At 40.4% G+C, this 14,739-nt stretch overlaps 1 protein-coding gene across 1 annotated transcript; it reads right to left on the bottom strand.

Moving 5' to 3' along the window:
• Nucleotides 1–10,165: 10,165 nt before the first annotated feature.
• On the bottom strand, nucleotides 10,166–14,732 carry LOC103423945 (protein RETICULATA-RELATED 1, chloroplastic-like). Its single transcript, XM_008362020.4, has 7 exons — nucleotides 14,151–14,732; nucleotides 13,935–14,033; nucleotides 13,520–13,740; nucleotides 12,926–12,995; nucleotides 12,580–12,659; nucleotides 11,457–11,521; nucleotides 10,166–10,693 (listed from the first exon to the last, which is right to left on the bottom strand). Exons 1-7 carry the CDS (start codon nucleotides 14,667–14,669, stop codon nucleotides 10,500–10,502), a joined length of 1,248 nt encoding a protein of 415 aa, XP_008360242.3. The 5' UTR covers nucleotides 14,670–14,732; the 3' UTR covers nucleotides 10,166–10,499.
• Between the last annotated feature and the right edge of the window lie 7 nt (nucleotides 14,733–14,739).

Raw genomic sequence — 14,739 nt, 5'->3', positions numbered from 1 at the left:
ATTAATTATTTAGCTGATGGACATAAATTTGGACCGCTAGATTTTTTTTTTTTATTCAATAAATATATAAATATAAAACTAAAACAAAATACACATATATGGTGGGTCGGCCCATTAACCCAGGAAGAATTTTGGGCTAAATTTGCCCCAAATATGAGTTTGGGTTAAAACTCATATTTGGCCCAAGGATTGGAGCAAGTTGAGGTAGATTTAGAAGCTTAAATTTGAGTATTACTTCAAGGGTTGGAGTAGGTCTTACAAATGCTAACTTGGTAACTAAAGGTATTCGCCGATTACTCTTTAAATTTGTAAATTATTTTCAATTTTATCCTCAATTTTTTATTTAGCCAATTGTGCCTTAAACTTATATAAATAGTCAATTTCTTCCTCACTATCATATATTAAAAAAATTTCACCTATTATTTCGTCCCTATTTATCACGTAAACAACAAACGTAAGCCACTAAAGAAGGCAAAATGACTTTGTTTCCCTCACCAATGCCCACCACCGCAAACAATTCTATTTTCCCTCTGAGTGATATAGGTCTAATAGCAACTACTCATCTAAAGTACGGCAAAGTGACGTTCAAATTTTGTCCACATGACGAATAAAATTTTGGATGTAATTTTGAGTATTCTAACAACAAGGAGATAAGTGGCTATTTATAAAATATCAGGGATTAATTGATTGAAAAAAAATAGTTATGGATAAAAATTGACAGTGTTTCACATTTCCAAAGAGTAAATTGGCTAAAATTTGTTTAAGTGAGACTCAACTAGAAATGTTACTAAATTAGGATTAAGTACAAAAACACAATTGAGACTAGTTGAGTTTTATAGGGATGTTGATGTAGTTAAGCCTAAAAATTAAGGGCTTATTTGGAAATACATTTAAAATAGTGATACCATTTTTTGTGAATATGTTTTTGGAACCAATCCTTAGTAAAAATGTAAATGATCGTAGAAAAGCACTTGAAGTGTTTTCTGGAACCCAAATTCTTTCCTTTAAAAGTACTTTTAATCATTTTAAAAACACTTCTCAACGAGCCTTGAGACCTTACTATATAAATAATTTAAAAAAAGTTACAAATTCTTGCAATATTGGTGCCTCTATCAAATCTAACCCTCAAATCAAATCTAGCCCTCAGGTTAACTTTATATTTTTGACTTAGCACTTAGTCGGCCCATTTTTTGCACGCATGTATAGGATTAAATGGACAAAAAATGCCATATTGATAGCGAATACAAACTTTTGTTATGGCAAAACATAGTGGTCATTTAATAACTACTCGTTTTTAGTTTTTGGGTTTTGGTTTTCACTTTTTCCTTGTTAAAAACTAAAAACTGAAATATTGTTTGTAACTACTTTCAGTTTTCATTCAATAAAATGAAAATTGATATCCAAAAAGTGAAAATTCAAGGCCAAATTTTGAATACTCAAGAAAGTAGTATTTAGTTTTTGGGTTTTTTTATAACTGACTGAAAATAGTTACCAACAAGATTTCAGATCTCAAAAAAGTGAGAACAAAAAAAGTGAAAACGTAATTGTTATCAAGCGGCCCCTAAGAAAGTAGATTTTGTTATAGCTTTATTTTAATGTGACAAGGGAGAGAGGGAGCATGGCAGAGAGAGTAGAGAGAGATGTGTTTGTAAGGTTGTGTAGAGGATGTATTATTTCTCCTACGCAATGCCTTTATTTATAGTAATAATGGGGGAAGAATCCTTCTCCTCCAAAGAATACAAGTCCTAATAGGGAAGAATGATTAGTATCGAATCTAATATAGGATTTACATAAACACACTTAAATACAATGTTTATAACACTCCCCCTTGAGTGTGTAAATACTCAAGTAGATTCGGCATCATGTAGAGTTGTCGGCACTAATTATGGGAACACGCTAGTCTCAAAGTAAAGTAGGAACTTACACATGGAACTAAGTCTCACAAAAAACCCAATGGCTATGGTAAAACCCGAGTAGGAAAAAAAAATCCATAGTCTAAGGAAAAATGCATGAGTAATGCAAAGTCAAAGAAAACGTCTATGAGACGTCATCAGGGATATGATCAACCCAAGGTGGGTGATTCATCAAAACCTCATTAGGTAGCAAAAACCCAATGGGAAAAATGCTCCTAAACGTAGGGAAAAATAGTACATTAAGATCAAGCAAGTATGTTTCATGATACTCGTTTGAGACATAACTCGTTTGAGAACGCGCCTTGTGCGGATTAGATAAGTATCCTACATTGGCATAACCAAAAAGGCGAGGTTTGACTCGAGATAAGGGGGTGTAGCATCATTCGAGGACCTATAGAGATAAAACAAGCCCAGATTTGTAGTACCCTTAAGGTAACGGAAGATGTCTTTAACACCAGTCCAGTGTTTGCGCGTTGGTGCATTACTGTATCTTGCCAAAAGATTAACATCAAAGGAGATGTCGGGTCTAATGCATTGAGCTAAGTACAATAAAGTGCATATCGCACTTAGATAAGGAACTTCAGGCTCCAAAATCTCTTCATCATCCTCTTTCAGACTAAAGGGATCTCGTTCCGCATCTAGTGATCTAATGACCATAGGAGTACTCGAAGGCTTCGCTTCATCCTTGTTAAAGTGGCTCAACAACTTCTGGGCGTAGTTCGATTAATGTACTAAGATTTCATCTGAACAGTGCTCTATCTCAAGATTGAGACATTATCAAGTCTTTCCTAGATCTTTCATCTCAAATTCTGACTTTAGGTGCCCGACAGTTCTCTCGAGATCTTCAGGAGTTCTGATGAGGTTCATGTCGTCGACATAAACTGCAAAAATTGTAAAATCGGAATGTGACTTCTTAATGAACACATAAGGGTATAGTTCATTGTTCACATATCCCTGACTAGTCAAATACTCACTTAAACGGTTATATCACATTCTTTCGGATTGCTTCAAACAATAGAGTAAGTGTAAGTCATTCGGAAACTTTCATATGAATTTCCGTATCAAGATCCTTATAAAGATACACAGTTACTACGTCCATCAGTTGTATACTTAGTTTTTTAGAAACTACCAAACTGATAAGGTAGTGAAAAGTAATCACATCTATAACAAGTGAATAAGTTTCTTCATAGTCAATCCCATGGCATTGTGAGAAGCCTTGCGCAACAAGACGAGCTTTGTAACACACAATTTCATTCTTCTTATTACGCTTCTAAACGAAAACCCACTTGTAGCCAACGGGTTTGACATATGGAGGAGTATGAGCTACAAGTCCAAACACCTTATGTTTTGCAAATGAATCGAGTTCGACTTAGATTGCTTGTTTCCAGTTTGACCAATCAATTCTACGTCGACATTCATCAACGAAATGAGGTTCAATGTCAACGCTTAACATGATCTCAGTAGCTACTGCATATGCTAATGCATCATCGATGATCATCTAATTTCTACACCAAACATCATCCAAGCTAGCATAATAAACCGAAATCTCACAATTTTCGAGAAGTGGATTCATCTCTTCAAGGACGCTTCCGTAATATAGAATTTCCCCATGAGTTGGATAAAATGAGTAGGCGACAGTCGGATTCACGGTAGGCTCAGCAAGAGCCTGTGCCTTGGGTTTTCTCTTATGGGAGTGTGAATCCTTTAAACCAAGCGGTTTACCACGCTTTTGTGTAGGGGCAGAGGATTGGCTAGCTGTTAATGTACGTGGATTGACCAAAGTGGCATCCCAGGCCTCCAGGAGGGAAGTTCGTCGTACATTTGGTACATCTATCTTTGCAAGCACATTCGCAGCTAGAATATGTGATCTTGTCACTCGCGCTAGATCGGTGAAAGCATTCGACATACTCTGAGCTACGCTCTGAAGATCTAATATGTGCTACACTTCAGTTTTAGACTGAATGGTGTGAGGTTTTAAATGAGACAAAGTGGGAATTGTCCATGATAATTCGCATCAATCTTCAAGAACGGTGACGTTCTTTTCTCCCTCTAACGACGGGAAGACTGTCTTATAGAAGTAACAATCCACGAAATGAGCGGTAAACAAATCGTCTGTCAAAGGTTCTAAGTAACGAATAATTAAAGGAGAATCATATCCGACATAGATTATCATCATTCACTAAAGCCCCATTTTTGTACGTAAAGGCAGTGAAATCGGCACATAAATTGCATAACCAAAAACGCGCAGATGCAATATGTCAGGTTCGTATCCGGTAAGCAACTGAACGGCGTTATACGGTTGGGTCGCAACAGGCCTCAGGCGGACCAACATGGCTACGTGCAATATTGCATGGCCTCAAGCAGTGATCATGAGCTTGGTATGTATGACCAACGATCAAGCAATCATTTGTAAACGCTTAATGAATGCCTCTACCAGGCTGTTCTGGGTGTGAACATGGGGTATTGGATGTTCAACTTCAACCGTAACCGACATGCAATAGTCATCAAAAGTTTTAGATGTGAAATCTCCAACATTATACAATCGAATAGATTTGATTAGATAATCAGGGTGGTGAGCCCTGAGTTTGATAACATGAGTCAACAGTTTAAAGAATGCATCGTTCCTTGCAGACAACAAGCACACGTGTGGAAGCGTCAACCAACAACAACAACAACAACAACAAAGCCTTTTCCCACTAAGTGGGGTCGGCTATATGAATCCTAGAACGCCATTGCGCTCATTTGTGTCATGTCCTCCGTTAGATTCAAGTACTCAAGTCTTTTCTTAGGGTCTCTTCCAAAGTTTTCCTAGGTCTTCCTCTACTCCTTCGGCCCCGAACCTCTGTCCCGTAGTCACATTTTCGAACCGGAGCGTCAGTAGGCCTTCTTTGCACATGTCCAAACCACCGGGACCGATTTTCTCTCATATTTTCTTCAATTTTGGCTACTCCTACTTTACCTCGGATATCCTAATTCCCAATCTTATCCTTTCTCGTGTGCCCATACATCCCACGAAGCATCCTCATCTCCGCTACACCCATTTTGTGTACGTTGATGCTTCACCGCCCAACATTCTGTGCCATACAACATCGCTGGCCTTATTGCCGTCCTATAAAATTTTCCCTTGAGCTTCAGTGGCCTACGACGGTCACACAACACGCCGGATGCACTCTTACACTTCATCCATCCAGCTTGTATTCTATGGTTGAGATCTCCATCTAATTCTCCGTTCTCTTGCAAGATAGATCCTAGGTAGCGAAAACGGTCACTTTTTGTGATCTTCGCTAGATTGCTCCGGTCATTAGTGTGGATAAGTATATAAATTGATAGAGATAGAAAAGCAAACACAAGATGTACGTGGTTCACCCAGATTGGCTACGTCCACGGAATAGAGGAGTTCTCATTAATTGTGAAGGGTTTACACAAGTACATAGGTTCAAGCTCTCCTTTAGTGAGTACAAGTGAATGATTTAATACAAATGACATTAGGAAAAATTGTGGGAGAATGATCTCGTAGCCACGAAACTTCTAAGTACCGGAGTGTGGTATCGTCTTGACTTGCCTTATCTGTCTCATAGGTAGATGTGACATCTTCTCTGGAAGTACTCTTCCTCCATCCAGGGGTAGTATCTGTAACTGGTGGAGATGCACAAGGTAATGTATCAATTTCACTTGAAGCTTACTTGTAGTTTCATGCTTGGTCAAGCGAGATACAAACCATGTAGTAGGAGTCCCCCAAGTCGCCGAGCTGGGGGATCTGCTAAAAGAGGTGACAGACAAGGTAAGCAATCAGAGCTCCGACTGATTGTTCACATTCTCCCTATCTTGCAGGCAGCATGAAGGATAAAGAGAAGAAAAATGAGGAGAGATGATATGGGATACTTTTGCTTTTGAATAAGTAACTTTCCACAAGCTTATTCTTGAACTGGGCTGGAGGGTTTTCTGGTTTCCTCCAGAGTATAAGGCCGACTGAAGAATTTGAGGGTCAAAACAAGTCCATCAAATCTAGAGTACGTTCGACCCTGCTGATATGGGATACTTTTGCTTTTGATAGAGTAGTGGATGTATCGGCACGTGTGCTGTTACACTTGTCTCCACATGCTTCCTTGTATCCTTCTCATTTGCCTTATCTGTTCCTCAGGCAGATGCGGTATCTTCCCTGGAAGCATAAGATGTTGAAGATGAGTACTCGAGAGCAATGCCAGGTAAGTAATCAGGTAAGGGGTTCCAGGCAGTCAGTTCCTGGCTGGAAGCTTGATTCCAAGTGGTGACTGATTGCTCTCTTTCTCCTTATCTTGCAGGTAAGAACAAGGCCAAAGGGAAAGACAGGGAAAAAACATGATATGGGATACTCTTGCTTTTAACCCTGATGATATGAGATATTCTTGCTCTAGTATAGCTTGTTTACAGAGGTATTATCGGGGGGAAAAAAAGCTGAATATTTCGAAAGGCTTTGTTGGGAGTGCCCTCTCAGATAAGAGAAAGGGTTGAGCATTTTTGCAGGTCTGCCTGTCCGTTAGGGATGGAAGTCGACATATATAGGAGTCTCCCTAACATCAAGTAATAATGCTATTCCTTTACCCTGCTTGGTTATAGCACGGTAGTGGGAGCTGCCAGCTTCACATGTTTTAACTCTGTCAGAGCACTTTGAAAAAGTGGTTTGTGGTATCTGGAAAGCTGATGTTGCGTGTGAAGATTACAGACCTGTCGGGGGTCTGGCTCTCGAGATTCGGAAAACGATGCCTCTTCGATTTTTGAGAAAGCAATCCTGCTGGGGGTCTGGCTCTCGAGATTCGGAGAGCGGTGTCTCTTCGATTTTTGAGAAAGTAATCATGTTGGGAGTCTGTCTCTCGAGATTCGGAGGACGGTGCCTCTTCGATTTTGGAGCAAGCAATCTTGTTGGGAGTGTTTTCTCGAATGAGAGTAAAGGTTGGGCATGTTTGCTAGTCTACCTTGCCACGAAGCACAGAGGTTGACACACAGGGACTTTCCAATTATCCAGCAGTGGTACTGTTCCTTTACCCTATCTTCGATTTTTGAGAAAGTAATCATGTTGGGAGTCTGGCTCTCGAGATTCGGAGGGCGGTGCCTCTTCGATTTTGGAGCAAGCAATCTTGTTAGGAGTGTTTTCTCGAATGTGAGTAAAGGTTGGGCATGTTTGCTAGTCTACCTTGCCACGAAGCACAGAGGTTGACACACCGGGACTTTCCAATTATCCAGCAGTGGTACTGTTCCTTTACCCTTGTGGGTAATAATATGGTAGCTAGACCTTCAAAATTTATGTGTCTAAACTTTGTTAGTGTTGTTTCTTTGCAATTCTTTTACCCTTCTTGGTCAGAGCGGTGTAGTGGGAGCTGCAAGCTTCACGTGTCTCAACTTTGTCAGAGAACTTTGGCAAAGTTATCTGTGGTACCCATGAGCTACTGTTGCGTGTGGGAAGTGGGTGATTGAACAGTACGATTCATGTGCTTTCTACTTCGCCAGAAATCTTCGACAGAATGCCCATAATTTCCGCAAAGCTGAGTGTGCGTGTGACAGGTGCTGACAAGGCTGGAAAAGTAGGTGCCTCTTCGATTTCTGAAATCGGCCCTCGTGGTCTCTGAGCAGCCCAGCTTTCGAGAAAGCAAGCCTCTTCGATTTCTGAGATCGGCCTTTGTGGTCTTTGAGCAGCCCAGCTTTTGAGAATCTCTTAGCAGCCCAGCTTTTGAGAAAGCAAACGCCTCTTCGATTTCTGAGCAGGCGCCTCTTCGATTTCTGAAGCTTCATCGAGTGCAGATTTTTATAGGGGCTGACATTAAGTTCCAAAGCACACTTGAATATCCACCAGTAGAAGCTCCATTCTTGCACTTCTAAGATCTTGATTTGTCCGACCTCTTATCTCTTCAACACCTTTGAAAATGTCTGGCCCTTCCGACCGTCGTTTTGATTTGAACCTTGTTGAAGAGGCAGCCCCGCCTTCTCCAGACAACATATGGCGCCCATCCTTCGTCTCCCCTACTGGTCCTCTTACCGTTGGGGATTCCGTGATGAAGAATGATATGACCGCTGCGGTAGTGGCCAGGAACCTTCTCACTCCCAAAGATAACAGACTACTTTCCAAACGGTCTGATGAGTTGTCTGTTAAGGATTCTCTGGCTCTCAGTGTTCAGTGTGCAGGTTCTGTGTCTAATATGGCCCAACGCCTATTTGCTCGAACCCGCCAAGTAGAATCATTGGCGGCTGAAGTGATGAGTCTCAAACAGGAGATTAGAGGGCTCAATCATGAGAATAAACAGTTGCACCGGCTCGCACATGACTATGCTACAAACATGAAGAGGAAGCTTGACCAGATGAAGGAATCTGATGGTCAGGTTTTACTTGATCATCAGAGATTTGTGGGTTTGTTCCAAAGGCATTTATTGCCTTCGTCTTCTGGGGCTGTACCGCGTAATGAAGCTCCAAATGATCAATCTCTGATGCCTCATCCTTCTAGGGTTTTGTCCAATACTGAGGCTCCGAATGATCCCCCTCCGGTGCCTTCTCTTTCTGGGGCTCTACCGACTGCTGAGACTTCTCTTAAGCAACCTTTGTGAAGGCTCCCTCTTGTTTGTTTATTTTGACTCAAGTATATGTACATATTTGTAACTTATCGGGGATATCAATAAATAAGCTTTCCTTCATTTCAACGTATTGTGTTAAATACACCAAAGCCTTCTTCGCTAAGTTCTTTGAATTTTCTTTTGTTGAAGCTTGTATGTTGAAGCTTTGTGAGTGGAGCATATAGGTTGAGGTAGTGTTCCCTTAATTTCCCGAGTGAGGAAAACTTCTCGGTTGGAGACTTGGAAAATCCAAGTCACTGAGTGGGATCGGCTATATGAATCTTAGAACGCCATTGTGTTCTGTCCTGTGTCATGTCCTCCGTTCGATCCAAGTACTCTAAGTCTTTTCTTAGGGTCTCTTCCAAAGTTTTCCTAGGTCTTCCTCTGCCCCTTCGGCCCTGAACCTCTGTCCCATAGTCGCATCTTCTAATCGGAGCGTCAGTAGGCCTTCTTTGCACATGTCCAAACCACCGTAACCGATTTTCTCTCATCTTTCCTTCAATTTCGGCTACTCCTACTTTACCCCGGATATCCTCATTCCTAATCTTATCCTTTCTCGTGTGCCCACACATCCAACGAAGCATCCTCATCTCCGCTACACCCATTTTGTGTACGTGTTGATGCTTCACCGCCCAACATTCTGTGCCATACAGCATCGCCGGCCTTATTGCCGTCCTATAAAATTTTCCCTTGAGCTTCAGTGGCATACGGCGGTCACACAATACGCCGGATGCACTCTTCCACTTCATCCATCCAGCTTGTATTCTATGGTTGAGATCTCCATCTAATTCTCCGTTCTTTTGCAAGATAGATCCTAGGTAACGAAAACGGTCGCTCTTTGGTATTTCTTGATCTCCGATCCTCACCCCTAACTCGTTTTGGCCTCCATTTGCACTGAACTTGCACTCCATATATTCTGTCTTTGATCGGCTTAGGCGAAGACCTTTAGATTCCAACACTTCTCTCCAAAGGTTAAGCTTTGCATTTACCCCTTCCTGAGTTTCATCTATCAACACTATATCGTCTGCGAAAAGCATACACCAAGGAATATCACCTTGAATATGTCCTGTTAACTCATCCATTACCAACGCAAAAAGGTAAGGACTTAAGGATGAGCCTTGATGTAATCCTACAGTTATGGGAAAGCTTTCGGTTTGTCCTTCATGAGTTCTTACGGCAATCTTTGCTCCTTCAAGGATTCGAACGAATCTTGTCATAAGAAGGCTTAATAATAAGCTTTCCCATGAAGCAGGTTTGACATGCGATTCCTATGTAGAAAAGCAGGGGAAATGGGCTTCACGTTTGAGACTAGGGTTTTGAAAAGGATGCATAAATTAAAATGAAGACAAGAAGGCAATAGAAGAGGAAATACGACGATGGATGCCGAATTCCCATGCTGGCGGCTCTCAAAAGCTCGAGCGAAGCCAAACCAGATTTGAAAAGGGGGCGAGGGAAGGAACTCTCACACAGGAGAGGAAAACTCTCACAAAAGGCAGTGGTTTCCCGATTGTTAACCAGTCATCATAGATACAAAGCACAATAGCACCATTGTCAAATGAAATTACATCCTTCAGTCGCCTCCACATGCATCAACTGTAAAAAATCGCTCAAAAATCAGTCACTCATGGGGTTGAGCATTACCATTATTTAATAAGATAGTAAAAGATCATGTAGTAGACGAGAGGCATGCCATTGCTAGCACGAGAATTCTTATATATGGATGCTGCATACGGCAGCCCTTTCACAACTTATAGGTCCACTCATGTGGGTCCCACTATCTGTGAGAGGGCAGCCATATATGAGTTCATTACCACTAACATTACCAAATCAAGTACTAACAAAATGTTTTACTTTCACATTAAATCACTGAAATTGCCCGGAAAAAAGATCTATCCCCCTATTGAAATGATCTATAGCTGAAAAAATCTGAGCCAAATTGTAAAAGAACGTATCGTCCGATTGACATTTAAAAACTGGGGAGCATGTTGGCAATCGGTATGCATTGCTGCTATTGCACTCCACTCAATTTAGCCCAGTCTACAAATTGCATACCACCGTATATATTGTTGGCGAATCGTACACCTATAGTGAATGCCATTGCAACAGGCGGAATGCGCTTTGCCAAAGGTGATGCTTCAACCAGCCCTTCCAGACCATTTACAATCTGATATCGAGTGTTGGACGAGACAGCAAGGAACACACCTGATTAACAGATCAAAACAGTTGGTGTAAAGTCAATGGTTATGTGTACAATAATATCCCCCTAACCACAACCTGACCCGGTTGTTACATTCAAACTACCGAGATGAACCCACATTTGAATTGCACCATACAATCAACACACTTGACATAACTAATCAGTTTAATCACTGAGGTTCGCAGGTTGCACATGCATTCATATACACAAATAATCAAAGTGACAAGTGCATTAGTGTATCCTATGAATAAAGCGTAAACAACTTGCAGTGACAAGTACATTAACATATCTTTTAGGTTTGGGACAAGAATACACATCCGCTCTGTTGACGATCTCAGAAACAATTGGTATAGCTAATATACTATTCTTTCAGCTGCAAAAACAAAAGCTGTGTCCTCAAATCTCACATTATTCCTATATCATAAGATTCCACTTCGTATCAGATAGAAAATGTACCCTATAACCCATATATTCTGAGCCTTTTTTTCTTTCTTGTAGAACTGTGAAAGTTACAGGCTCATTATTTCAGTTTCTTTACAGACAAAAAAAAAAAAAAAAAAAAAAAAGTTCCACACAAATTTACACCAGTACCAGGAATTAATTTTGTGAGATAGCATTTGTTAAAATAGTATTTATGCATATCCTTTAGTTTACATTTATTCCATGACTTCACAACTAAGACACAGGGAAACTTGCTTAACAGATACACAGTAGTACATGGTACAATGAGGAAAATAATTGAAATCTGAACAAGAGAGCAGGACCTACCCCAAAGAGCAGCACTTTTCACAAGAGGAGGCACGGGTATGTCCCCTTCTGACTTTTTTACGCTCCTGATGACACATAAGAATAAGAGAGTGAAGAATTATCATTAATAAAGAAATCTTTTCTTTTTGGTTTTGGTTCGGTGGAAGTTTTTGGCGATCCTTATATTTGATACTATTCAAAACACCCAATTCAGGTTGTCAGTACCAATTAAAAAAGCAAAAGAAATAGAAAACACACACACACACACACAAATTTTCACCGTTGTGCCCAAAAACAAATTAACAGTGGAAGGATCTTTATGTTTAGGCAGGCAACTTGATCAGCCTTTCATCAAGGAACTTCATGGTAAGATGCACATTCATGCATGATTCCAGAGGAAGTTCCGTTTAATGCTTCCTAAAGTTCACAAGATAATCAATCTGTGTAGCTATAACATAGAAGACTTAAGCCCCCTTTCCCTGCAGGTCAGGGAAAGACCTTCATCTAACCACCTGACTCTCAATTTAAAATATCATTACATATGTTTCCAATGACATCAAAGTTACGTAATAATATAAATTTCATTTTCTGCTCAACCTGGAAATGTGGTAGATGAAACCTCCTCAAATAAAATAAAATAAAATGTAGGTCTCATGTTTCATGTGTTTTACTTTCTAATGAGTACATAACTATATAAGTATAAAAAGTTAGGGACAGTTTGACAACCATTTCATTTTTCTGTTACAAATAGAGAAGATATTACATGAGAGAAAGGAGAGATGGAGACGGGGGGGAGGAAGGATGACAGGAGAGATGTGGAAGATATGCATATAGAATGGTACATAAAATGAAAACTCAAAACGGAATACACATTCAAGTTGTTTTCACTTCAAGTTTTGTTTCATACACTCCTTCATTGCTCCCTCCTCTCTCCCTCTACCCTTCTTCGTCCCTCTTTTCACCATATGCTTTCCCTCTACCTCTCGCACAAAAAGAAAAAAAAAAGAGACAACTATACCCTAAAAATGAAAGGGATATCAATGGGCCCTTAAAAACACATTTAATAGCTGATATCCAAACAAGAGGGAATGACATCAGACAAAGAAACTGAAATAACATGAAAATTATATAGATAAAAGCATACCTTTTGGCATTCATGATCATATTTGCAATTCCTTGTCCAATAAGACCACATACAAACCCAACTGATCCGTACAACACACCCTGGACCAACATGTTCCAATCAATTAATGAGAACCAGAACCCATATTTTGGTCTAGAAAATTAAAATAGTACAGCTGGTAAAGAAACCTAATTTGAAGAGAGAATAGTTAAAAAGAACCACATTTGAAAAACTAAAGACAGTGAAAAACTCCACCCCTTCTCATCTTGATGAAGCATTTGTCATTAACATTTACAGTCCAGAGGGCAACTACCTATCTATCCGTTACAAGAAAAAACTTAACAACATCACTAATAAGATGTTGTACCTTGTAGAAGTATGTGGCGGTTCTCTGCTTAACTGTGAATTTACATCCTGGCCTTTCGGCTTCAAAGACGCTGCAAAAGAGGAATGGTGAATTTCATTGGAGCCAAAAATAGATATCGTACATGTAAATGATGATCATGACCTCTTAAACAAGAGAACCTAACTAACCTAAAAAACGAATGATAAGAATAACTTTTACGCTGGTCAACCTAAATGGATAAGAGACTGAAATTGATAAGAAGATATGGATAAAAAAATACAGATATAGACTAGTATAGATGAATACAGGCAGAAATAGTGAAACAGAATATGATGTTAAAGGTTTAACATTTCTAGCTATCTAAGAAGAGCAGAATGATGAAGAATTATGTTTCCTAAGAATTTAGCAGTCCTTACCCTGACTTGAGTAACAATGAAACAAATTAAAAATATAAAATGAGATGACTGGAAAGATGGAGTACAATCAGAGTAAACAATACGAGTACTTGTTGAGCTCTTACCAAATGCAAATTTAACGCAGTAACTACTGATAGATAACATTAAATGACCTACAGCAGAATACGAGTATCATAAAATGCTGCGTTGTAGTGCTAACCTGCTAGGAAGAGCGGCACAAGCCTTCTGCACGCTTCCTAATAAACCCTGTGATACTGACGGCTTTCCAATCCGAGCATAGGGTGCCAACATGCCAACCAAAGCAATGTCAACCACTATTCCAACCAAAAGATCAGCAGCATACAACTCAAACTCAGCCCAGAAATCCTTTCCTCTTTTCTGAACTTCTGCAAATGTTGCACAACAAGAATCTATGACTATCTGCATTACAAAGGTGGACGAGGAAAAATCTATTCAGTAGTTAACAAGAGCAGAAATTGTAAACCAGTCCAGATTCAACGCAAGGTATACATGTAATCTAGCTCATAGAATTATCACCAACGCCACCAATCACTCAAAATAATAAAAACCACTCAAAAACTATAAACCGAAACGGAAAACGGACAAAAACAAACCTCTGTCCCAACTTTGAAAAGAAAGGAAGGATCAGCCATCATCCGATTACGTAGCATTGAGCAGTACTTCATCAAAAAACCCAATGGCCAAACTGACCCCTGAATTTCAATTATCAAAACACAAAATAACCAAAATTCAATCACAAACCCGATAAAAATCGTAGCGTAAAAGATTTTTCAACAGAAATGACGACCAGATTAAGCAAAAATTCAAACCTGCAAATCCAAGTAGCGGAGAAGAAACACTTCCCGGAGCCCGGTAGTCTTTGCAGCCTCAACCATGTCTAGAGGGAGCTTCACACCCCGAGCTTCGCTCTCCTTCATCACCTCATCAAACTTCAGCAATGGCCCAAACTCCTCTTCCTCTCCACCATCCTCTTTACCCCCGCCGTCTCCTTCTCCTCTTCCTCCGCCACCAAATGAATCGCCGCCATCACCACCGTCATTTCCTCCGCCCGAACCGTCGATTTTCGGGTCAAAAACCATCGCTTTCGCCTCCGTGAAATCACCATTTTTTCCCGCGACGGAGGTAGTCTCTGATCCCGCGCAATTGAGATGGAAACGGCGGTTGCGAGACGGCAAATGGTGCGAAGCCACCAGCTTTAACGAGTTTGTGAGTTCGGAATGGGATTTAGGGTTTTGGAGACATTGCAGAGGAACTCTGCCTTCGGAGGCGGAGCTGGAAACGACGGCGTTTGGGAGGTGGGCATGCGATGGTGGCGAACAAACTGACATTCTGTGTAACTGGCACAAAGGGAAGTCGCAGACTCACTGTTCCAAAACAACTTGACTGCAGGGATCGTAA

Source organism: Malus domestica, chromosome 03 (assembly GCF_042453785.1).
Source record: "Malus domestica chromosome 03, GDT2T_hap1".
NCBI classification, from domain to species: Eukaryota; Viridiplantae; Streptophyta; class Magnoliopsida; order Rosales; family Rosaceae; genus Malus; species Malus domestica.
This window is presented reverse-complemented; position numbering and strand designations above follow the sequence as displayed.